The following is a 24959-nucleotide window of genomic DNA, read 5'->3' as shown; positions in this document are numbered from 1 at the left end:
TTAAGTAATATTTGCGCAGGAAGCCATTGAGGTTAAGGTTTGTAAGTTTGCGAAGAGGAATATTGCTTGCAATGAATACTTCACATAGATCCATGTTAAACAGACTTTTTTGGTTACCTTTGGACAAATCCCTGCTACTGCAATTAGCTGTTGTCAGAAGTTGTTGAGGTTGTGTCCTTTGCATTCCTGTGATTTGAAGACGTGTCTTGACATGCTGGTCTATTTGAAACTTTTTTTGCACGAAACTTTTTCTCGCAAACTCGACAATATAAAATAATTCCGTCATATGAGAAAGTTCCAGGATGGTCAGCTATCCACGAAACGACGTTTCTTTTTTCGGGCGGCATGGTGCACAGTACTCGTACGTTACACACTAGACGTCGTAAACACGTTCAGCTGTGTACAAGTAAATAGAAAGCTAAACTGAAACAATGGACGTACGACTAAAAGCTTGCGTAGTTTAGTTTAATTGTTGCCGACGCGTACGACATGACAAGGGAGGGGATTAACCGGGGGCGCTAGCGCAGGAGCGTTGACTCTGCCTGTTCCTGTTCCTCTTCTGTAATGTTTCGTTAGGCAGTGGCCTATCTCTTAGCGACTGCATGCAGTTCTAGGTCGCGGTAAGTCTACGAGACATCAAAAATAGATGGCGCTAGAGATCGTCAGTCTAAATTTTAAAAACATTGTCAACACAGAGCGGTAATACGCATTGTCACTAGTTTTTAGTTAAAATAAGCAATAACCGGTGAAAAGGAGCCACATATGCAAATGCTTATGCAACATGCAAATGCATGTAATCCAGCCTCTAATGATAACCTTTACAATTTTATCGTCACTACTTGGACATCAATCTAGGAGAATTAATATTCTTATATCGCATACTGCACACAGTACAATATGAATTGTGAGGCACGGCGCAGAAATATTGTACCTACATTGGATATTCATTGAAATCTGTACATATTTAAAGCACCATGCTTTGTATGGAATAGGAACCACGTATTGGATACCAAAATGCATAGCCTGCAGAGGAAGTGGTCTTTTCTTTCGAACATTATTATGTCAGGGTCAGTCACATGAAAACCGAACACCCGCCACAGTTAAGACCATTGAATGATTCCATTCAAAAGTAATCACCACTCGTGTTAAGATATGTATCCCACTGAGAAACGATACGATCAGTTCCTATTTCGGAGAAACTGGTCGGCCACTGACGGATCCACAACCGCACTCACTCTTGCCCTTCCTCGCCGACTGATAGCGACGTCGACACATGTCTTTCTTCAGGTCGCCAAAGATGTGAAAATCACACACTGAATGATTCTGGCTATACGGAGGATTCTGCAGCGCTTCCCAACTAAATCACTGAAGCACAGCCGTCGCCCGATTGGCATTGTGGGGGCGAGCATCATCGCGCAACAGGATGATTCTGTCCGACAGCACTCCTGAGCGTTTTGACTTTACTGCGCGACGCATTTTCTGCAAAGTGTCTGCTTAGCGCACCCTTGAAGAACTCTACGAGCAGAGGGCCCCTGCAGTCGAAGAAGAAGCTCATCACGATATTACTGGAACTTGTGTGAACAGCTTTGCATTTCTTTGGCGGGGAAGATATGGGATGTTTCCACTGCTGGCTTTGCCGCTAGTCCTCGGTCTGTCGGAACGCTGTCAGAGACAATCATCCTTTTGCAAGATAACGCCCCCCCCCCTCCCCCTCACACACTGCCAATTGGACGAAGCCTACACTTCAGTGATTTAGTGGGAAATTCGCAAAATCCTCCGTTCAGGTCGGATCTTTCACCGTGTGATTTTCACATCTTTGGCGAACTGAAGAAAGACATGTGTGGACGTCGGTCTCAGTCGGATGAAGACGTGCAAGAGTAGGTGCGGCTGTGGATCCATCAGCGGCTGACCACTTCTACGAAGCAGGAATTGATGATCACATCTCTCAGTAGAATAAATGACTTAACGCGCCTGCTGATTACGTATGAATGGAACCATTCTGTGGTAGGTGTTCGGTTTTAATTTGACTGTCCCTCATATTGTTTCTAAAAATGTTATAGACACGCCAGAAAGGAGTTGACGAGCATTTCGGCAAAATCAAATTTACGAATATCCAAAAGGTTGACTACAACTGCCGAGCACGCTGAACGTAAATTTAAGCTGTGCGTTAGTATTGGTGCCTGTGGCCAAAAGAAGGTACATATGCACATCGCCCTGGTTCCGTGTGGCAACCGCACACAGATTCATGGCGACGAACAGCTGTTGCATACTGCATAACTACGGCATCACTAATTAGAACAGATGATCAATCGGGAGTTTCGTTTAGGACCATCAGGAACCGTAAGCTGGAACTCGGGCTTCGATCAAGTGTCCTCCATTCAAAAAATGGTTCAAATGGCTCTGAGCACTATGAGACTTAACTTCTGAGGTCATCAGTCCCCTAGAACTTAGAACTACTTAAACCTAACTAACCTAAGGACATCACACACATCCATGCCCGAGGCAGGATTCGAACCTGCGACCGTATCGGTCGCGCGGTTCCGGACTGAAGCGCCTAGGACCGCTCTGCCACCACGGCCGGCTGTCCTTCATTTCAGCATAGCTCACCACGTATGCTGTGGTGGAAGACTGAACTGGAGGCATGAAAGACGTGAAGCTCTGTTCATAAATTGTAGCAGATTCTGCTTCGACGTCAGCATGGTCGTTGGAAAGCGGCGAAGAGAACGAGAGCTCCTACAACCGGAGAGCAGCAGGCGGCAACAATGAGGACCGATTTCGGTGTAGGAAGCAACAGCCTGCAGTGATCATACACCAGAAACCAATGATGTTTGTTGTGGAACATTGAAACGAGCCGGATACATCCGGAGCAACATCGATTCACTTCTGTTGCTTTCTTGCAGTGTCAGGGACATTCCTTCGTCTAGTACGACGGTACCCCTGTTCAGTCTTCTACCGTTACCCAACGCATACTCCAAGGCATAACACAACTCAGCTGGTCGCCACGATCATCAGACTTGTGCTTATGGGACAAGTGTGGAACATGATGGGAGGCTGTCTGCATTACTGACAAAATCCCGCGACCAATTGCGAGAGCGGATTGGAGAAATACAGAACATATTTTCCAGGATTAAGCCCTACGATTCTATGGGTGCCTATGTGCAAGACCATACGACAGCTGAGTTAGACCATGCTATACAAGACGTTGAAAATTTGTCCTTGGAATCTGTCTGTAGACGTATGATGTCGTGACTGCGATCGTATGCAATCTGCAATTCATGGGGAACCATTCCTTCAAGATATTATTATTTTCATTTACCTCTAGCGTATGTATATCTATTTTACCACTGTCACATAATGGATAACTTACCTGTGTAACCACTACTTTTCTTTCATTGTGGAAAATTTTCGAGTATTGCATAGCACTCGTATTCGATTTTCAAGATGACGTATCATCATTTAGATGAACCTTAAAACTGCGGGACATTAAAACTGCAACACCGTGAAGTCATGCAACAAACGCCAAACTGGCATGAAGTATACTGCTCACACATCCTTGAATATGCAAATGATTAGGATTTCAATACAATTGCTCTAAGTCCATAGAAGTAATGTCATATACATTCAGTACGTAAGGAAAGAGGAAGACAGCGGATTTCTCATTCAGAATTCGTATTTGAATGTTGGTTGTTTGTGCGAAGATCGTATTACGCCTTCTCTAACGTATGCCTCACGTGTCAGAAACCGACAGCAGCAGGATCGTGGCCCGTTGAGACTGCAGTTCATCGCCCTGGGATATTGCTGTATACTTGCTTGAATATGGAATCACCGGGTTCAAGAGGACCATGTTCAACGCCAGGCTGCATCTCAACGGGCCCATATAACTAGTGCTGGAGAGTTTAGTTACTTTGATCACTTGGCCGTGCAGTATTGTACTGCCACATCACATCATGCTTCTTGAATCAGGCCTGATGGGCTTCCTTACAGCAAGAGAAGTACCACACTGCAGTGTGACGACGTCTGGAGATCGAGCACAATCTGCACGGCGATCATTCTTGAGGCTTCCCTTGGTGCGGCAGAAAAAAAATGCGCGTCGACTGTGGTGCGGCCAACAACAACACCGGACACAGGAGTGGCACCAACTCGTCTTTTCAACTGAATCCTGTTGCTGCGTACGACATCACGATATTCTTGTATGATGGCTCCGAGGAGAACAAATGTTGTCGTATTGCTTGTTTCATCGTCATACTGGCCCAGCGCTTGATGTGATGTCGCCGGCCGGGTTGGCCGAGCGGTTCTGGGCGCTACAGTCTGGAACCGCGCGACCGCTATGGTCGCAGGTTCGAATCCTACCTCGGGCATGGATGTGTGTAATGTCCTTAGGTTAGTTAGGTTTACGTAGTTCTAAGTTCTAGGGGACTGATGACCTCAGAAGTTAAGTCCCGTAGTGCACAGAGCCATTTGAACCATTTTGATGTGATGTCATAGGGTGCCACAGCGTAAACAACATCGCCTCTGATCCGTATAGCCGATAATTTTGATAACAGCTATTACATGTCTAAAGTTTTAAGGTCAGTCAGTGGCTGTGCCGTATCTTCAAGGAGTCCACGACACCATTTTTCAACAAGACAGCGCGACACAACATGTCCATGCTATCCTTACCTGTCTCAGTTGAGGGGCTGGAGGGTGCTCCATTGTTGTGCTGGCCATGAAATTCTCCAGTTCTCTGACTCACTGAACACATGTGGCGATGGGTTTCTGAGAAAGTGAGAAGCCACCACTCGACAGCAGTTATGTTTGTTGAACTCTGATCTATAATTGGAGCAGCACGGAATAAAGCAGTCATACTTGGCATTCAAGCTCCTCGAGTCGATGCCCAGCTGCGTGAGGCCCACTGTTGCTGCAAGAGCTGGTAGCTCCGTGTTCTACGAGGGACCTTCAATAAGTACGGCAACACATTTTTTGTCCACAAATTTCCTGCTGTAAAAACGCGGAATTTGTTGAAGGACATCGTAGAGTATACCTGCTTCAACCCTACAGTTTCATGAAGTTCCGGTTGGTTACGACGCTATACGTAGCCTTCAAAATGGCCTCTGTGACGGAGGTGCGTTCCAAGCAGTGAGCTGTCATTGAGTTTCTTTGGGCGGAAAACCAAAGTATCGCAGATATTCATAGGCACTTGCAGAATGTCTACGGAGACCTGGCAGTGAACAAAAGCACTGTGAGTCGTTGGGCGAAGCATCTTTCATCATCGCGACAAGGTCGCGTAAAACTGTCTTATCTCCCTTGTACCGGCAGGCCGCTCGCAACTGCGACTCATGCAATTTGTTCGTCGCCACAAAAACTCAAACGAACTTCTCCTTCTCCATGACAACTCAAGGCTTCACATAAGTCTGCGCTCCCGAGGGGAGCTCACAAAACTTAATCGGATTGTTCTTTCTCATCCGCCCTACAGCCCGGATCTCGCGTCTTCCGACTTCCATAAATCGGTAAGCAGTACGTGGATGATGGGGAAGTTATTGATGCAGCAAAACATTGGTTTCAACGTCGAGCAGTAGAGCTGTATTGCGCGGGCGTGCAGTCCGTCCCAGTAAGGTGGTGTGAGGCCGTCTCCTTGAACGGAGATTATGTTCTAAAATAGGGTTTTGTAGTCAACAGAGTGGGGAATAATATGATGTATTGGAGCCCTGAATAACATCAATCTGCTTTCATAAAAAAAGGATGTGTTGCATTACTTATTGAACGCTCCTCGTATATTTCGCACCCTGTATATCCCCACATCCCCTCCAAATTTAATCATATAATCTTCTTACTAGACTACGCAAAGTATGTAAAATTTTCTATAATTCTTGGTGTTGCAATTTTAATGGTCAGAAGTGTACATTCTGAGCTAAAGCAAAAAGTGTACATTAACGGCACAACTGAATGTATAAGTCATTCTAAGCAATATTCGGTGAAGAGAAGAGTTCCAAAAATTGTCTCGACACAGACTTTTTTTATCGGATTTTGTGACATTACAAGAGGGAATAATTTTTTACTGCTATATTGCCAAATGTATTGGAAGCGACTTACAACTGAGCCAATCGTATAATTGTATGTGTTGACATTTTAAGAACGAAAGTCAGAAAAGTTACAGAGTACTTTAGGCATTTAATTTCTGCCCAAGAAACGCAAAATCATGCAACTGAGAAAAATAATTCGTTCAATAATTACATCAAAGCGTGCATAAAAATGATCGAGTCCAGCAATCTTCGAGTATTTGTGACTCAAAAGCGTCATTCACCTTGTACACGCTACACCCATTATTTTACGATGTATACTACTGTTTTACGTTGTATGACAACTGTCAGCTCTACAAACGAACGTTAGGGACTGCTTCGCCTACTTCCCGTAGGTCTCATAGCTTGCTACGATGCACTGTTGCCGGCCGCGGTGGTCTAGCGGTCCTAGGCGCGCAGTCCGGAACCGCGCGACTGCTACGGTCGCGGGTTCGAATCCTGCCTCGGGCATGGATGTGTGTGATGTCCTTAGGTTAGTTAGGTTTAAGTAGTTCTAAGTTCTAGGGGACTGATGACCACAGATTTTAAGTCCCATAGTGCTCAGAACCATTTGAACCATTTTTTTGATGCACTGTTTAGACTGCATGAGTGTCACGCGGCGTAACCGAATGTAATCGATGACTGTGGAGGATTTGTGTAGAGCCTAGCACGCCTTGTTTGTCGTGATGAGGATAATGCAAGAGCAAAAGAAAGGTGCTGGTTCCGATGCCGGCACTTAGCCTGTTACTCGCGAGTAGACCCAACTGGCGCGCCGAGCTTAACGTTCCCGTTCGACGGGCAGATGAGCTTCAACAATATTGCATGCCCTCGCACACACTTCGGAAACATTTGGGATTTACCACAGGGCTTCGATGCAAAGTCTGGTGTTCGGAAAATTTACTCTATCATCTCCAACTGGTGAAACATTGGTAATAAAATGCTTTCTTCCACTAACAGTATTCGCACCCACCCCTTAGAACAGAGCGTCATATGTATTAAAAAAACACAAGTGATATATTGCGACACTGAGACAGCGAGTATTATTTTGATTTCGAGAGGAGAACCGGCTTTGGCGGTGTTGCCAGAGTAGTTGGCAGCCGCAGCAGTAAGGTAACTGAGGCCCTCTAGGGGACTCCTGCGGGAAGCTGCTTCTGTCTGTACTCCCAGCTTCAGTGGTCGAGAGCGTTACAGAACAGAAACGAGAAATCAAAGGTGAACAAGAGCGAAAGACTTTAAACAGAGGGTGGCATTCAAAAATGTAGGCCCGATAGACAGTCATTTGTTGCTGCAGGAGTCCACGTATAGCAAAATATGACAACAAAAAGTCTTTTAGAGGACTCTTCTGCCGTAATTGTAGCCATACTGGCTAAGTTTTGGAATCGTATGAAGCCAAAACCGCTATGGTATAAACCACAACAACGAGGCACAGCTTCACATCAGCGGAAGACACCAATGGATATCCATTTCTGGCCACTCACTGTCCTCGCAGAACAAAACAATTCTAGGTTATTTTAGACTAAAACATTTTATCTTTAAGTAACATCAGAATGCACAAACGCTTGATGATGAGCAAAACATGTTCGAAAAGCATGTGTCAAATTAAACGTAAAATAAATAAATGAGACTGGTAACAGAAAAATACAAATAATTAATTAATACTTCTGCTTCTGACGCAGCCAAGTTCCTATCTTACAGACATATTACATCTACGTTTAGTTAATTTAACCCATCACGTCGAGGAAGGGTATTGAAGAATACAGATTGGAGGAGTTTCCTTTATCGATCTTACTGCTGCTTGTGTGGCCAAGAATTATTTTAAAAAAAGTAATAAAGAAGGTGTATACAACAACTAAGGACTACCGACTGACCAGTTTATTCAGAGTCTGCCGCAGAACAGACGGTTTTTTGTCTCTCTAAATGACAATAAGAGTCGATGGAGAATGCAGAAAAATGGCCTGTGCTAAGGGAGTCTGCTGCGCCGATATTAACAACATGTATACTGATGATCAGCCACTCACCACTGGAAGCGGAGCCTTCATCTATGCAGATGCCAAGCTGTCGCTGCCCAACGAAAGACATCGGAAGAATCAGAATACAAGCTAACATCTGTTCTCGAAGAACTTGCTATCTACTATGATCACAACCATTTGAAAAGCAGTCCGAAAGAAATTAATATATGTACATTCCATCTACGCAATATGTAGGCAAGAAGAAAGGACGGAAAATTCGTGTTCACCCCTGACACCTAAGATTAAAACAGCGTCGTGCCTTAACTTGCCAAGAACATTGTATAGACACCAGACAGAAGGTATGCACCAGGAACAATCTCGTCCGCAAACTGACAAACACAACATGGGGAGCGCAGCCCAGCCCAGTGTTCTCCGCGCACCCCTACACTCTGGAGGAACTCTGCACCTGCCAATCAAGTCGATGGGACAGGTCGCGTAGTCACGGGGTGCCTAAGATCAGCTAGAGTCAGTAAGATCTTTTCACTCAAGAGAGCAGCACCACCACATGCAAGAAAACAGGGAGCAGCAGAGAGTGAAAAGAAGAAGCAAGAAACATATTCAAAGCAGCCATTGTTTGGAAGTCATGCTTATCCATCACGAGTGAAACCCAGAAAAAGTTACTTCCTTACAACAGCACCAATTCCAACTTCAGCAGAGCCCGACGAAGTGAGTTGTGGAAAACAAAGTCCCCCTGGAGAATTATGAACGGCAAAAGACATGCTCCTATCAGGTACCATCACCAATACTGGACTCGGAAGACCCTCAACAGATTGAGAACAGAGGTGACAAGGTGCAAGACTAATGCTGGAAGAAGGCTATCAACGATAATGAGATTTGTGACTGTGGGACATGCAGCACTCTGAACACTTTTTGATTTGGAGTAACCTTTTGGGAACCTTTGTGATATGGGAGACTTGTTTGTAGCGAATGACCCTGACGTTCTGGCTGGTAAACGCTGGACGCACGAGGTGTGGAATTCTCTGTGTCATTAATATTAGATTGTAGTTTTAGCATTAGATCGTGTTTCAGTGTTTTATGGGGCCTTGGATAAATAAATAAATCTACATATCTGCGGAATGCTTAGGGGAGGATACTGGTACCGTTATTTGTTCCTCATTCTCCCGTTCCACTCGCTAATGTGACGTGAAGAATGATGTTATACTAGACGCTGTAAGTAACCGCTTACACTCGGGTGGACCAATGCGAGCGCCGGGCTTAAAGTTCCCGTTCGACAGACAGAGCAGTGTCAACAATACTGCTTGCTTTCACACAGTAAGACACTGTGGAGAGGTTGAAGATCTAAAACAGGACTTCGGCGCTAATACCTGAAATCTCCACAAAAGCGCTAAAATCAGCGGAGGCGATGCAGTAGATAAGGTGCTGAACTAGTATTCAGAGGGAAAGCTTAAGACCAATGCCGAGATGGTTTCTTTTAGAACGACACGGCCAATTTCTTTTCCCGCCCTTGTCCATCTCAAGCCAGAGCTTCGTCTTACGCATTGTCGACGGGCCTTTTTCTTCATAAGCCGTAAACAGTATCTAGCTGATTCTTTGCAGCTACGTGAAAGGAGGCAGCAGATTTTTTCTCGAAAACTGCTTCTCTAAACTTAAACCGACTTGGTATTTCTTTCAAAGACCTCTGTGTTACGTTTCTCAGCCTCTTCGTAACACCTTCATCATGATTAGTACATCTGTTGCAGTACATCTCTGACTCTCCTCCTCAAATACGATCTGGTAAATGTCCCACCTACCTCAGTGTTCACGAACAGTTCCCATAAAATACTTGAACTGTCTTCCTCGTAGCTGCGTTGTACTTCTCAGAATCCTCCCAATAAGCCTAAGTATTTCAATAGCCTTCTCCACAACTGCTTTTCTATTTTCGTCTCACTTCGTTTCACTTCTCGGCATGAGTCCTGGGTATTTAATTAAAGTGATTGTATCCTACGGCTGATTAGTGTTAATTTACACATACTTAATAAAAGCTTGTATCCATTCCTATGTTTGGTCATTTCGTCTTAAATCTCTTTGAATTTCTCAACACTATATGGGATTCCCCTGTTCACTACTATGTCGCCAGCAATCAAAATGTGTTGCTCACACTGCCCGTAGGCTCAGTCACCTGCACTGAGGGCAAGAACGCTCCTGTCACAGTTCCTGGAGGCACTTGAAACGTCCCAGTCTGTTTTTATTCTTCTGATGAATACTTGCTTTCCTGGGTAGTTAATGCGATTTATTAGTAGGATATTCTTCGAACAAACTGCAAAGATAATCCATACGCACCTCCTTGATTACATATTAGCTTATAATATTTTCTACGGTAATGAAGTGCACGAATGGTAATTTTGTCTGAATATAAGTTTGTACGACCATTCTTTCATCCTACTTACCAAAACAAGCAACGAAGGATCAACAGCGAGACAGGAGGGAGCTGTATGAAATTTTTGACGAGCAAATTGGAAATAGGAATCCATGTCCGGATATCTTTTCCAACAACTCTAAGAAGTATCGAAAATGTGGGGACTTAATCCGGACTGTATTTCCGATGATATTTGAAGAGTGCGGTTTGTGAAACCCTAGTGGAGCCAGGAGAAAACCTAGTTGGCACCACAATTATTGCAGCGTGTGAAGACAATCTCTCTACGTAGGGCATCTTCCAATAAATGTGTCAGTGGAAGATACGAGGAAGTCAAGCTTACTGCGGAACTTCAGGCACTCTTGTAGTTCTGCTTGTTTTCGTTTAGCATTAGTACGAATAACAATGCACACTACTTCAAATTTGATTTTTATGTGTTTTGAAGACAGCGGTAAGTAATTTATGGTCCATACCATTTTAAGCTTCTATTTATGTTTCCTTACCTTCAGATTTTTTTAATAGGTGGTTTTCTTTTTTAATTTTGTTTTTTAGCCTTTGTGACTCGACTGAAGGACGTTGTATTCTTTACCGAAGATGGTGGCAAGCGCTGCTTGGCTGCCGAACTGGCAGGCGATAGATACTGTTTTCCTTGTTCTGTGATGTCAATGGGCGAGGTTTCCGGGTGTGGAGTTTTGCTCTTAATGTGTTTCTCAAATGGTTCAAATGGCTCTAAGCACTATGGGACTTAATATCTGAGGTCATCAGTCCGCTAGAACTTAGAACTACTTAAACCTAACTAACCTAAGGACATCACACACATCCATGCCTGAGGCAGGATTCGAACCTGCGACCGTAGCAGCAGCGCGGTTCCGGACTGAAACGCCTAGAACCGCTCGGCCACAGCGGCTGGCTTTGTTTCTCCAGGAGTTCTCTACAATATATTCAAGTTATCCAGTATCTTTCTGAAATATCCGTTATACTGATATCATTGACTACGGTTTCAGGAAATACGAGGGCGTGCTGAAAAGTAATGCCTCCGAATTTTTTATGTGAAACTCTTAAAGCTTTTTAAATAAAACAGACATTGTTAACATTCTTCATCTTTGTTCTTCATGTCTACATATTTATTTCTCAAAATATTCATCCTGGCGACGAACACATTTCTCGCGACGAAAGATCGTTTTGTTGATGCCGTCACTGTAGAATGTTTGCTGTGTTGCCGGAGCCACAACCTTACCTGTGATTGCACCGCTTCGTCCAAGTGAAGTCCTCGAAAGTGTTTTTTGAGTTTTAGAAACAGATGACAATCGGATTGCGCCAAATCGAGGGTGATCTATGACAGTGAACCACTGCGTCGAATTGTTGCAGATGTCGCAGCGCTCGTGTGTGGTCTGGCATCGTCATGCTGAGGGAGCGGGTGTCCCTGTGTGGACGAACTCTTCGAACTCGAAACTCGATTACAGTACGCTGTTTCTCACGCACCGACATAGTTACGTTCACACACCGCCGTGTTGCAAGCTACAATTCGGAGCCCTCTAGCGGCAGAGGTCTGCAGATACGTAGACATGAAGAATAGAGATGCTGGCTGTTAATAACGTTTATTTTATTTAAAATTTTTAAGAGTTTTCACATAAAACATTCGGAGGCATTACTTTTCACCACGCTCTCGTAAAAAATACCACAACGCAGGTATGTAGTACTTGGTTTGCACAAACAAACTGGATAGCGTTTATAAGAATACAAGAATTTCTGTTAAACATTCTGTGTGGATCTCATGTAACAGACAAGTAACTATTAATGCGTAAGGAACTAAATTTTTAGGGGTAAAGACAAGCCGTGTTGTTATTAAAGTCACGCGCTTACTCCTTGGTGCAATCTTTAATCTCGTAATAATTTATTCAATTAGTGATTTCAGAGTGGTACATTCATCATTTCAAAAACAGCATTATGGGCTCTACTAAAGACCCGAAGAACTTTGATGTCTGTTCTCTTGGGGACTTATTATGCATCACATTTTCATGTTCGACCGAAATTTTTGCATCCGATCGTCTAATTCAAGACAGAAGAACAAGCTGCATATGGAGATGGCGCCATGTTGCGGTACAACCACTTGAGACTCCTCTCCTGCAACAAAATTATATCTCTCTGATCGATCACAAAAATCTTTTAGTGCGCACTGCATGTTCTGCTAGGACACGCCTATTGTCCTCTCCACAATAATTCTTCAAATTTGGTTTATCCAACAGCGACATGGTCTGTGATCTGCCGACATGAGCGATAGACAATGAATGCACGATGTGGCACTTAGAGCGGTGTATGGATGTTTGAGTTGCCTTCGGTCTTTCAGTGATCCTCTGTCGTATTTCGCCGTCAAATGCTGTCTCGCCAATGATACGATCTAGTTGGTCATCGCAGCTGTCTTCATTCTTAATACAAATATACGTACTGTGTATTCGTATCGTGAATGAATATCTTCAAGAGGAAGTGTTTCACAGCGTGGCATTATGAGCTCTGTCTCCTGACATGTAATCTGCCTTCTTTCTGCTCCGGTAGTAGCATTTTACTGCTGGCTCCCTCATGAAAAGAATTTGGTGGGTCAGTAAAATTTTGGTAGTTTACTTATGTGAAATTGAAATAACGCAGAAAAAATTTTACATCTCAGACCGGATTTTACGTACAGGAAAATTTTTCATGTGCTGCAATAATACAACTTCGGATTTCCAAAACCCTTCTGATAATAAAGCAGACACTTTACAGCATATTTCTGAGTGATACGTCACTTTATGTACTAGGTTTCCGCCTCACACCGTATTTTGTGTGTACAAGTAGGGTAACTTTTAACCTTTGTATCTCGGAAACGGATAAAGACATCAAGAAAATCTTCAAGGTTATTCGACATCTGGACCTTGGGAATATATCGTAAGAATTTCAGTTATTTTCTGTGCATAGCCTTCTTGGAATGCGCGTCTCTGTTTTGTTACCCAAAAACCAAGTTTTTCGGGTTTTCTCAGGAACCGCCCGTGAATTAAATGGTGCCTCCATAAGTCCCTTGATGTGAACCACAGAGCACATATAAGGCAAAAAGAATCAAGCGATTTGATCCATTTGTCTAATCTAGAGGATAGTTACAGTAAGACGATCGTTCTGTTGGGTATACAAATGGTCCCTAACCCAAAGGCTACCCAAAACACTTGAACCTAATTTTCTACAACTAATAGGATCCGACTTATGACCCCCAGAAAAATGTCGTTTTTACGCGCAGCGTTCTGGAACATATTATGTTGCGATGTTGTCACAAACAATCAACATTCAAATGCGATCTGCGAATGAGAAACGTGCCACAAAATCTCTTCTTACATACAGAATGTAGATGGTGTTACTCCTATTTACGAGGAGAACTAGGCAAGTTAAAAAATGTTCAAATGTGTGTGAAATGTTATGGGACTTAACTGCTAAGGTCATCAGGCTCTAAGCTTACACACTACTTAGCCGGCCGCGGTGGTCTCGCGGTTCTAGGCGCGCAGTCCGGAACCGTGCGACTGCTACGGTCGCAGGTTCGAATCCTGCCTCGGGCATGGATGTGTGTGATGTCCTTAGGTTAGTTAGGTTTGGGTAGTTCTAAGTTCTAGGGGACTGATAACCACAGCAGTTGAGTCCCATAGTGCTCAGAGCCATTTGAACCATTTTTTTTACACACTACTTAACCTAAATTATCCTAAATACAAACACACACACCCATGCCAGAGGGAGGACTTGAACCTCCGCGCGGGACCAGCCGCACTGTCCATGACGAACACGGCAAGTGCGATAACCCGATTTCACAGAAACTTGGAAGTGAAGCTAAAATAAACGAAAACGTATCCCGGCTTATCCGTAGATGCTCGACCGTTTCTTCGAAGACGATCGTCAAAGTTTTCGATGTAATGTAGATGCCCTTTAGTGAGTGACAAGCCCAGCCCAAATGGTGGAATAGTGGGTAGTGCCGCTGTTTGTCTCACTCTTGCGTCCCGTATTCTAAACTCGATTGCTGGTTTTATTATTATTTTTTTTTTCATTTGTCTACCCATGTCCCTAGAAGGTTACTACACAAATGTTTCTCATCAAATTAAGAGATGCAACTGGCGTTATATTAATTGTAAATTATAACTGGGTGTCATAACTAGTGTCAAACATTTATTATATAGTACTAGCGTGTACGGTATTTTCAGAAGTTACAATCTTTTTAAATTCTCATATTCTTATATTTTATTGTTATATCAGTTCTTAATTCTTGTATTTCATTGTTCTGTTTATTCTCTATTTCCTTGGATGATACTGGTTCCACACGACATTATCAGGACGCGAATGCAGGTTTGCCACAGCGACGTTCTTGGCATGACGTTCACTCGGGGAATAAACGTCGTTAACTTTGCTGAAGGTTTCGCGCGTTACCAATAACATCGAGCCAAACCACGCATAACGGATAACATTTCCGAAAACTAGCGCTCGCAGTGGATTATGAATCAAGATACACTACAGGAATTTCACCGAAAACAATTTCAAATAGTTTTTCATTCCAGAATGAGATTTTCACTCTGCAGCGGAGTGTGCGCTGATATGAAACTTCCTGGCAGATTAAAACTGCGTGCCGGATCGAGAATCGAACTCGGGACCTTTGCCTTTCGCGGGCAAGTGCTCTACCATCTGAGCTACCCAAGCAAGACTCACACCCCGTGCTCACATCTGTGCTTCTTCCAGTAGAGCACTTGCCCGCGAAAGGCAAAGGTCCTGAGTTCGAGTCTCGGTCCGGCACACAGTTTTAATCTGCCAGGAATTTTTAGTTTTTCATTCATTTATTGTTTCTTTTTTTCTCAATTCATTCATCATACTTATAGTTAATAAGTGAATTGGGACTACATTATTTCAATATACACTGGAAGATATTCGTGTACTAATCTTCTACGGTCAGGAGTCGATAAATGAAAAACAGAGAAAAAATAATAATCAGGTGAAGCCGCGACGTCAGACGCTACGCCACCGCTTCGGTTGGACTGTTTACTAGCCGAAAGGCACATAAAATAAACCGAAAACTGTGATCTTGTTTTCGCCAAAAACAATCGAGTCTACGGATAACCTCAAAAAATGGTTCAAATGGCTCTGAGCACTACGGGACTTAACATCTGAGGTCATCAGTCCCCTAGAACTTAGAACTACTTAAACCTAACTAACCTAAGGACATCACACACATCCATGCCCGAGGCAGGATTCGAACCAGCGACGGTAGCGGTCGCGTTGTTCCAGACTGAAGGGCCTAGAACCGCTCGGCCACTCCTGCCGGCCTACGGATAAGCCGATACACATAATCGCTTATTTTGACCCCTCTTTCACTGCGCGAAGTTTCTGGGAAATCGCGTTCTGGCACTTGCAGTGTTCTTCTCGTTAGTGCGGCTGCGCTGAAATGCTAATCACGTGCGTACCCAAACAAGCAGACCACTTCGTGTACATTTGACGTTAGTTGTTGAACGGTGTTTCACTTTTGATTGCCAGCTGTGTAAATGTCCGTATTTTGAGGAAAGGGCTGAGGTGCGCGTGTGGTCGGCAGCGCTCGTGGTGGCTGCGACGGTGCGGCGTCGCGGGGCCCGGAGGCGGCGCAGCGAGGCTGGGCTGGGCCGGCCGCTGCCGGCTGAGGCGGCTGCCCGCGATATAAGCGGCCGCCCGGAGAGCCGCCCGCCACAGCCCGTGTGCCATGGAGCCACAGCAGCCGCAGCAGCAGCCGCAGCGAGGCGGCTGGGCGTGCGTGCCCGCCTCCTGCGTGGCGCGCAGGACGCACAACCCACTGCGCAAGATCGTCGAGGAGCTGGCCATACAGCCCAACCCCGACAAGCACTTGATCGCGCTCTCCATAGGTGAGTGAGTCCGCCACCTACCACGTTCCGCTTCTTACAACGTCACAGTGTTGTTCTTCCGAGAAAAGTGTACCAGTTACCAGGCGCCGATCCAAGAGCTCTGTCTTCCATCCCCGAAACATAGCTTGCTGTCACCGTCGAGCCTAGGACTGCAATAATAATAAAAAACAAATTATAAAAAAGTGTAATATGTAAATAATAACTTGTTTATATTGGTGCTTAGCACATCGCTTTGCCGGCCGGAGTGGCCGAGCGGTTCTAGGCGCTACAGTCTGGAACCGCGCCACCGCTACGGTCGCAGGTTCGAATCCTGCCTCGGGCATGGATGTGTGTGATGTCCTTAGGTTAGTTAGGTTTAAGTAGTTCTAAGTTCTAGGGGACTGATGACCTCTGACGTTCAGTCCCATAGTGCTCAGAGGCAATTGAACCATTTGAACCACATCGCTTTAGCATAACTTGCAATAAATAACAGTTCAGAAAAAAAACATATGTATTAAAAGCATTCGTCCGAAAATTTTAGAAGTTCGTATGTCGTGCACTTAACAACTGTAACAGAACTCTCACACCTTTGACAACGTCATAATTTACCCGACATAAAATCTAAGGGTGCACTCACCATTGCGCCGGCCGGTGTGGCCGAGCGGTTCTAGGCGCTTCAGTCTGGAACCGTGCGACTGCTACTGTCGCAGGTTCGAATCCTGCTTCGGGCATTGATGTGTGTGATGTCCTTAGGTTAGTTAGGTTTAGTTAGTTCTAAGTTCTAGGGCACTGATGACCTCAGATGTTAAGTCCCATAGTGCTCAGAGCCATTTGAACAATTTTTTGCACTCGCCATTAGTAGTATTTCGCTTGGCACTAGGTTTGTCAACAAAGGTCCGGAGGATAAGGTTGTGCGAGTGAGTAAATTGGAAAATTGCTATCAGTCGCTTCCGCTGCCGTTCGGGAAAGTTAGTCTTTCTGTTATTTTCTTAGTGGAGGATCTTCTTTATTCAATTTCCTGTGGTTGTCAGATTTACGTGTGCAATCTCGAATGCTGTCGGACTTGTTGCTCGCTGCCAAGTTTGGTCAGTCTGCGAATATGCGCCTTTTTGCGGGTGGAATGTTCTGCACGCCACCTGGCAGCCCACAAGCGCATCCGCATGGACAAGCCGTCTGGAAAGAATTGAAAATTGTTCTTTGCTAATCATCTTTCGCAAATTTATAGTATTCCATGACGCTATCTAGACACTTAGTTTTTATGAAATTTTTTTCTCTGTAAGTTAGCTGAAATATCTGTAAATTGGTATATTTAAAAAATATTGTTCCTTGGCTCCACAACTGCCAGTTGTCCACCAAACGCGCCCCAAAGACATAACGCCACAGTGCCCAGAAAATGTCGCCGTCTGCAGTGATCGGTTTGCGGAGTAGCATACACAGATCATTCATGGGCGAGAAGATAAACTAGTTCGTCCGTGCTGGGTCTCTGTGTACTGCGTGATTTATCCAAGTACACACTTGTTAAGAAAAGTCGGCAAACACAGATAAATGCTTCGAAAACCTTTGATTTTCTTCAGTATACCGATTTTCCTCTTGCACCAATTATCATAGGAAAACGTTCGGAATTACGTCGCTCTCCGATGATGCTTTGGATAACTGTCACTCTTCTAACACCGCATGAAATGACTTGCCCGCTAATGTTTTGAATATAGTGAAGGTCAGGAGGCTTCGATTCTGGACTTTGTGAAATACCGTAGTGCTGAATAGCACGCAGAAGGCTTAAGAAGGTTTGTCTAAAGCAACCAAAATTACTGGAATTATAATGGTGACTGTGTAGAAAAATTAAAAGTTGTATATCTGGGATTTTCTAACAAATGTTTTGTCTGCATCTTGTGTGATCTTTCCTAACCGAATAGCCGTTACTTTTCAGACACACCTTTAATAGTAGAATACAAAGGAATTGTACGACTGCAAGTTGATGTAACACGCCACAGAAACTGCAATATCAAAGCAGACTCATGAATATAGGTACCTCAGACAATTAAGATTCGGATAAAGAGCTGCAATAATGAGCGATTCTGTAGTAAAACGATTCTACACGCATTAAGTACAATGAACTACTTTTCGGAAAATCGAGTGTTATTTCTTGATTGGAAAGTGAAACATACCATCATTTTCTGGGGTGACAAGGCAAAAGAACAAAACGGGGCCAAGCGTTCCTTTGTCAAGAATTATTTCGGAAATGATAAAGTCTTCAGAGTTTCAAGCAGATGAACATTCAGTTTAACAGTATGTGGTGTCTCCTTCTGCATTATGGAAAGAAACACAATACTTGCCAATATTCGGCAACTGATGTTTCATGCACTGCATTTCCAAAATAATTTATACTCAATCTGCACTCAAACAGCATTCGCAAGATACTGTTATTCTCTGCTCTCCAGTTAGTCCTTGAGAAACAGAGAGCTTATGACATCTTTGAACAAGATGTCATGTAAATACATACGATGCTGCATGTAAAGCATTTTTATGACTTTTATATCTTTAATTTTTTGTGTACTATTCACAGTTTCTTAGTAATCATTTCACATTACAGTGATCCATATTCATGGAGTACGAAAATTTCCCGTGTTTTCTCTTTAATTTACACTGCACTGTATCATTATCATTATTTTAAATGTACAATCATTTTGAGACTTTATCTCCAACATAATGGAGTATCTGAAACACTTCCAACTGTTACGTAAAATTTAAATTGGCCAGTTATTTGCGATCAGTCATTTGTCGTATTTCCTTTACCTTTTTGTAGTGTATAATTCTTGTACTATAGAGGACCTTCGCACTGGGAACAGTGATTCATAAGCGCTGTTATTTCATTATTCCTACAATTATCACTAATTCTAAAATATATGTAACAATGTTCATAAATAAATATTGCAATTTCTATAGCGTATAAAAACGCAGGCATTGACTTAGCACGAAAAAGTAACAACCAATAAAGCTTGACTAAATAAGCAAATTACGGCTTGAACGATATACTGCGCGAGTTTTCACCTCTCGTTACCTGCAGCACATCGGTTTACAATGCGACGTCTTCCAGCACCATACAGAATTCACGCAGAAAATAAATGTGAGGCACCTGCAAATCGTTTTTATTACCGTTTTCTCTGTTCCGTCTCATCTTGATTGAGCTCTCAGTTTTGTGTATTTTATGAGTAAACATAGAGAACAACAATGCACTTATTTCTTCCTTCATTGGTGATATTTTTCTTAGATCTCGAGTTCTTGTTCCAAAACAAAAACGTTTTGGAGATACTTTGATACGCAGTCAAAAACTCGTTACGACACTGTCGTTTCCTGTGCGCTGTACGCTCGTTTTTTCCGAGTTCTATTCCATCGTTTGTAGCTACAAAATTGGTTCGCGGTAATTTTAGGTTATGGGCGTCCCGAGGCATTTCTCCGAGCCTTTAAAAGGTGCATCCCATTCTCGTTTAGAATGGATATCGAATGTCTACGACTTACAAGTAATAAAACCCGAAATATTTCAAGCTTTAACTTCCGTCATTCTCATGTATCGCCATGGAGCTATAGTAGAGCTTCACATTCTGTAATATTACAAGATTATATAAGCTCTATACGACATGTGGTTATCAAAATGCAAATCCAGAAATTTGACGTTTGTACCACGGATAATCTTATGGTTATTTCTCCGTCAGTTAATACGCCTTTCACATGTAGCATTTCTTTGTGAATGCGAGGAAAGTGAAATTGAACGGGGGTGAGATTCCACGTTTGCTAGTTGAGACGCTGCAACTAGTTATGTAACACGGAACTGAGTTCGGAGGGAAGTAAGGGTATACATCTGCAATAGGCACAATGAAATTTAAACCAATCTCTGAGTAGAAGAAATCCTTACTTTTAAGACACTTTCAGTTTCGTTACATCTGGGTCCTACGTTGGGCATAAATTTGCAGTGTTTCGAATAATGCAACTTCCGTTCAATGGAAACTGCTTATATGTGCTACATGAATTGGTTGAAATAAACGAAAATAAAACAATTGATAATGAGAATAGACGCACATCAGAGAATCAATAAAAGGAGACATAATTTCGTGACTAGAATAGTAATTATTTTATTTTACTTTATTATCTTATCCCAAGAGAGCATCGTAACATTGCCACATTATCTAATTATTTTCATATGCCATTTATCATGTTACTTGTATACCGCTGTAATGAGGATTGTGGGAAGTATTTTACAAAAATTAAATATTTTTTAACGAAAATATGGCTACATGCTGAACATTTACAGGTAAATTATTTTTATATGATGGTTAATGTATTTTAAATTAATTAATTGAAAAGTAAACACACACACATCGATATTATCTTTTTGAAAAAAAAATGTTTATGTAGCAGGAGTGTTAACATTTCGCTACATTGCAACAATAATTGTTAAATAGGTTGAATATTAGTAATAATAATGTGTCATCATCATCGTCATAAGCCACACATATAATATTTTAATATCTAGTTGCTAATAACAAGGAATGAGGAATGTGGCATTATGTAACGCATTACAAGGTATTACAGCGTTTGACCTGGAGTAAAGACATATGAAATTGAATGCCATTGCATTCCCTTCGGGTACAGGCGGTTCTTGAAAACAGTTTTCTGTCAACAATTTTGTGTAAAAATGGTTAAAGTTACAGTTTTCGTCAAGAACACAGACTGCGTCCTCGACGTTCGGCTACGGAGCCACCAAGGACCCAGTCCGAACGACCTTGACGGACTTGCACCACGCCTGTGGCGACTGGCTCCAAAATTAGACTCATTGGTATTCATGATTTATGACGTAATAGTCACTCGAAATTTTATAAAAAAAATTAAGATGGAAATCTCGTAACAAGGACCATTTCTATCACAGTGGTTGCTTTCCAGACACAATTTCGTTCCATTCAATTGCCGATATTAAGTTTCTTTTATGCTACTTTGCCACCGTCTATGGTATGTAATGTTAAATGAAGGAAATGTGTTCAGCATAATGTTTGTATGTAATCAGTAAGTATAGAAGTGAAAGCAGTGGGATGGCCGACACATGTTGCTAGCCCTTTGTCTAACATCGATGAAATATTTCTGGGCAGTCGCTTAGCTAAATTACTCTGCCTTGAGACGTGGATTATCCACTTTCGGAATGTTTTGGGTTTGATCAAGGACGTCACCCCGCAGTACTACGAATGGGAACCGTTCGCCGTCAAGATTCCTGCTCTGGTATCCAAACACCCACGGTGGAATTTTCCGCCCGTCACCGGCATTAGGAACCGGTTATCTCCGATACAAGAAGCTCTGTTTGGGGGTCCCGACCTAGGATTAAGGAATAATTAGTGCACACCGTATAAGCTTTTGGGTAAACAGTAACAAAATCGAAATAAATTCTCACTTTCACCCCCTGCCTTTCTACATGAGAGGTTGCTGTACAGTATTTGTTGCGCGCTAGCTGTTCTTTCCATTTCGTTTCATACTGCACCCTCTTTTCTGTTGCATATACAACAACCTATTTCTGCACTTACGTAGGCATTTCTGCTCAGTTCGTAACTTGTTACCGATCTGATGAATGTCATTTCTGATTCTGCTACTTGTCCCTTGTGGTACAGCACGTTGCCGCACATTTCATATCCAACGATAACAAATAAATATTCTCTCTTTGCTTTTAGCGTACAAGTAATTATATGAGGGCATGCTGAAAATTATACCTCCTATTTTTTTTATGTGAAAACGCTTAAAACTTTTAAATAAAACAAACGTTATTAACATTCTACATCTTTATTCTTCATGTCTGCGTACTTATTTCTCAAGACAATTACCCTGGTGACGAATGCATTTCTCCAACGAGAGGCCAGCTTGTTGATACCGTCACTGTAGAAATTTTGACTTTGTTGACGGAGCCACGATATCACTATCAAAGTGCAGTTCTTGAAGGCATTAAAGTGTTTGGAAACAGGTGAAAATCGGATGGCGCCAAGTCGGGACTGTATGGAGGATGATCGATGACACTGAACCCAAGGCGCCAGATTGTTGCAGGTGTTGCACCGATCGTGTGTGACATGGTATTGCCTTGGTGAAGGAATCGATGTTCCATATCTGGACGAACTCTTTTGCCGTTAGAAACTCAATTACACCACACTGTTTCTCACAGACCGGCATAGTTACGTTTCATACCGACATGTTATACGCTACAATTCTGAGCCCTCTAGCGGCAGATAGCTGCAAATATGTAGACATGAAGGATAAAGATTCAGAACTTTAATAACGTTTGTTTCATTTTAAAACCTTTAAGAATTTTATCATGATAAATTCGGAGGCAATCTTTTTCAGCACGCTCTCAGATGGTACAGCAGAGTAAACTGTTGTGCAGCACCCTGTGACGTAATTCCCTTGTCCTCTGATCGAGTCTCACAATCAGCCATTGTTAGAGAAAGTCAAGCGTCAACAGCAGAACGAATAGACGCATGTTAATAACAAGTCTGACTGGATGAATTTGGATCGCATTTCGGTTTTAAGCTTCGTCAGCACTCATATCTGGAGTGGACTGGTGCGGGGCGGTCTCAGTGTGAAGCAAAATAAACTGCACCATCTACCATCTGTAGACTAAAGCAATCACAATTCCGGTGGTTTTATTTGATTTTTCCAATTTATTTATTTTTTGCATGGCTTGTTCTTTACATCACTGACTAGACGATTTCCTTGTATGAGACATTAGCTGATCAGATTGTAAGACCTATGCTTGATCAATGGTTACGACAATCAGACTTCAATCAGTTTATTAGTGACCAAATTTATTGATGAGTTAAAGCAACATAGATGAGCAAAAGATGATGGCAACTGACGTTATAGTTGTTTACAACTAACGAAGTTACTGTGAACCGAGGCATGTAACTCTGTCCAAACAACACCACGACACATGGTAGTCAGCCACGTGAATCAGCGTTAACTATCACATGACCGGTTTATGTATTCGCACACCTTGCGGCGACTTACTCTGTTGAGGTCTGGACTTCACGTATTAAGCTGCCTTCCTAGGATAGCCGAGGATGGTTTAGGAGAATTTTAGCACAAATCCACATCCGGCTCTGCTGATTCAGTTTGCTTCCAAGATTCTAACTCACATCGGGCGAATTCTGGGGTAGTTCCTCTACAGATGGAGGTCGTTTAATGACTGTGAAGTTGACGGACACTTAACTTCTTACGTTCCCTCTGAGGCAGGGTCGCCCCATCGCTTTTCCACATCTCCTATATCTGCTGTGCTGCCAACGTCTATCTTGATCTCACAAAGCGCTATCATTATCCTAACCAGAGTATTATTTTTTGTTCTGGCCTGTACAATTGTCCCCTAACATGTACAACATTCTTACCTCCTTGTCGACATTATTTTGGATGTACCAGTACAACATGGTACACAGTTAATTTGGGCCCTTTCCTCCGTCACCTTCATTTTAGATAAAAACAGTCATTTCCCGTGAAGCTAGTTTATGCACACCGAAAACATTCACGGTATGTTGTCTGAAGTAGTAGGTGCCCTGAAGAGGAATGGACATAGAGAGATGTTGCCCATGAAATCAAAACAGATTCCAATATTTTGTTTAGGCCCCTTCGCACATTTGGCAGTGATTCATTTGAGGGAGGTGTAATTCCTTTAGGCTCTAAACTTATACACCAGAAGTTCGGCGATGGACATTTTCTCCGTTTGCTGCAAAAAGGCAACATGTCCTAGACTAGTTCCCTATCTGCAATAAATTAAAGGGGTTGTCAGACCCGCGTTATTGTGCAAATATGTTCCCTTTCTACGGTAAACAATATAATGATTCAGAATCATAAGCGGCAAAAAAATTAAACTTATAAATTTCGGACTGTTTTCCTTTCTGCAATAAGCGGTTTATTTGTAGGCCAGTGTTGTGGTGCCTAGTCTCGTTCGTAAATTAAATTCTGCTGCTCCTCCATTAGCGTAACTTGTGGCGTTAACAGATGTTCCAATTTCTTCTTGTTGTGGTCTTCAATTCTATGACAGCTTTGTTGCAGCTCTTGACACTAGTCTATCCTCTACGAGCCTCTTCAACCCTACATACCTTGTGCACCCTACGTTTATTTTAACCTGCTTGCTGCACTCATCCCTTGGTCTCCCTCTACAGTTTTTACCCCACCCCCCTTCCCCCTCCCCACTTCCCTCTATTACCAAAGTGACAGGGCGTGTCCTGTCAGCCGATCCCTTATTTTAGTAAAGTTACCATTTTTTCTCCGTTCGATTCAGTACCTCCTCAGTAATTACTGATCTACTCACCTAATCTTCAGCATTCTTGTGTACAGGCAGATTTCAAAAGCTTCTGTTCTCTTCTCGCCTATACCGTTTACCATTCACGTTTCACTTCCGTATGAGGCTACATTCCAGACAACTACCTTCAAAAAAAAGATTTCTTAACTTTTAAATTTATATTATGTGTTAGCAAACGTCACTTTTTCACAAACGCTTTTCTAGCCATTTCCAATCTACATTTTATATACCTCTCTCCTTCCGCAATCATCAGCCATTTTGCTGCTCAAATAGCAAAACACATCTACTACTTGTAGGGGCCCACTTTCTAATCTAATTTCCTCAGCTTCGTCTGATTTAATTTGCCTACATTCCATTGCCCTTGTCTTACTTTTATTG

General features: G+C 42.8%; 2 protein-coding genes across 5 annotated transcripts in view; one reads left to right on the top strand and one right to left on the bottom strand.

Annotated features, from left to right (window-relative positions):
• LOC126236494 (uncharacterized) overlaps positions 1-24959 on the bottom strand; it is a 166133-nt gene that overhangs the window by 86925 nt on the left and 54249 nt on the right. The window contains exon 4 of one of the 4 annotated variants that reach the window (XR_007544928.1): positions 12257-16431. The exons of 2 other annotated variants lie outside the window; for them this stretch is intronic. Coding sequence is in view for 1 of the 2 variants with exons in the window: in XM_049945849.1 (XP_049801806.1) it covers positions 17272-17434 (163 nt within the window). In the remaining variant the exon portion in view is untranslated. Of the gene's footprint in view, positions 1-12256; positions 16432-16715; positions 17435-24959 lie in introns of those variants that run through there. One more of the 4 variants, XM_049945849.1, reaches the window with a different exon arrangement.
• LOC126236493 (tyrosine aminotransferase) overlaps positions 16122-24959 on the top strand; it is a 174745-nt gene continuing 165907 nt past the window's right edge. The window contains exon 1 of the mRNA XM_049945848.1: positions 16122-16282. Within this exon, the coding sequence (XP_049801805.1) occupies positions 16123-16282 (160 nt within the window). The 5' untranslated portion in view covers position 16122. The remainder of the gene's footprint in view (positions 16283-24959) is intronic.

Source organism: Schistocerca nitens, chromosome 2, assembly GCF_023898315.1.
Source record: "Schistocerca nitens isolate TAMUIC-IGC-003100 chromosome 2, iqSchNite1.1, whole genome shotgun sequence".
Classification (NCBI taxonomy): Eukaryota; Metazoa; Arthropoda; class Insecta; order Orthoptera; family Acrididae; genus Schistocerca; species Schistocerca nitens.
Note: the sequence above shows the minus strand (reverse complement) of the source record. Positions and strands in the feature narration are given on the sequence as shown.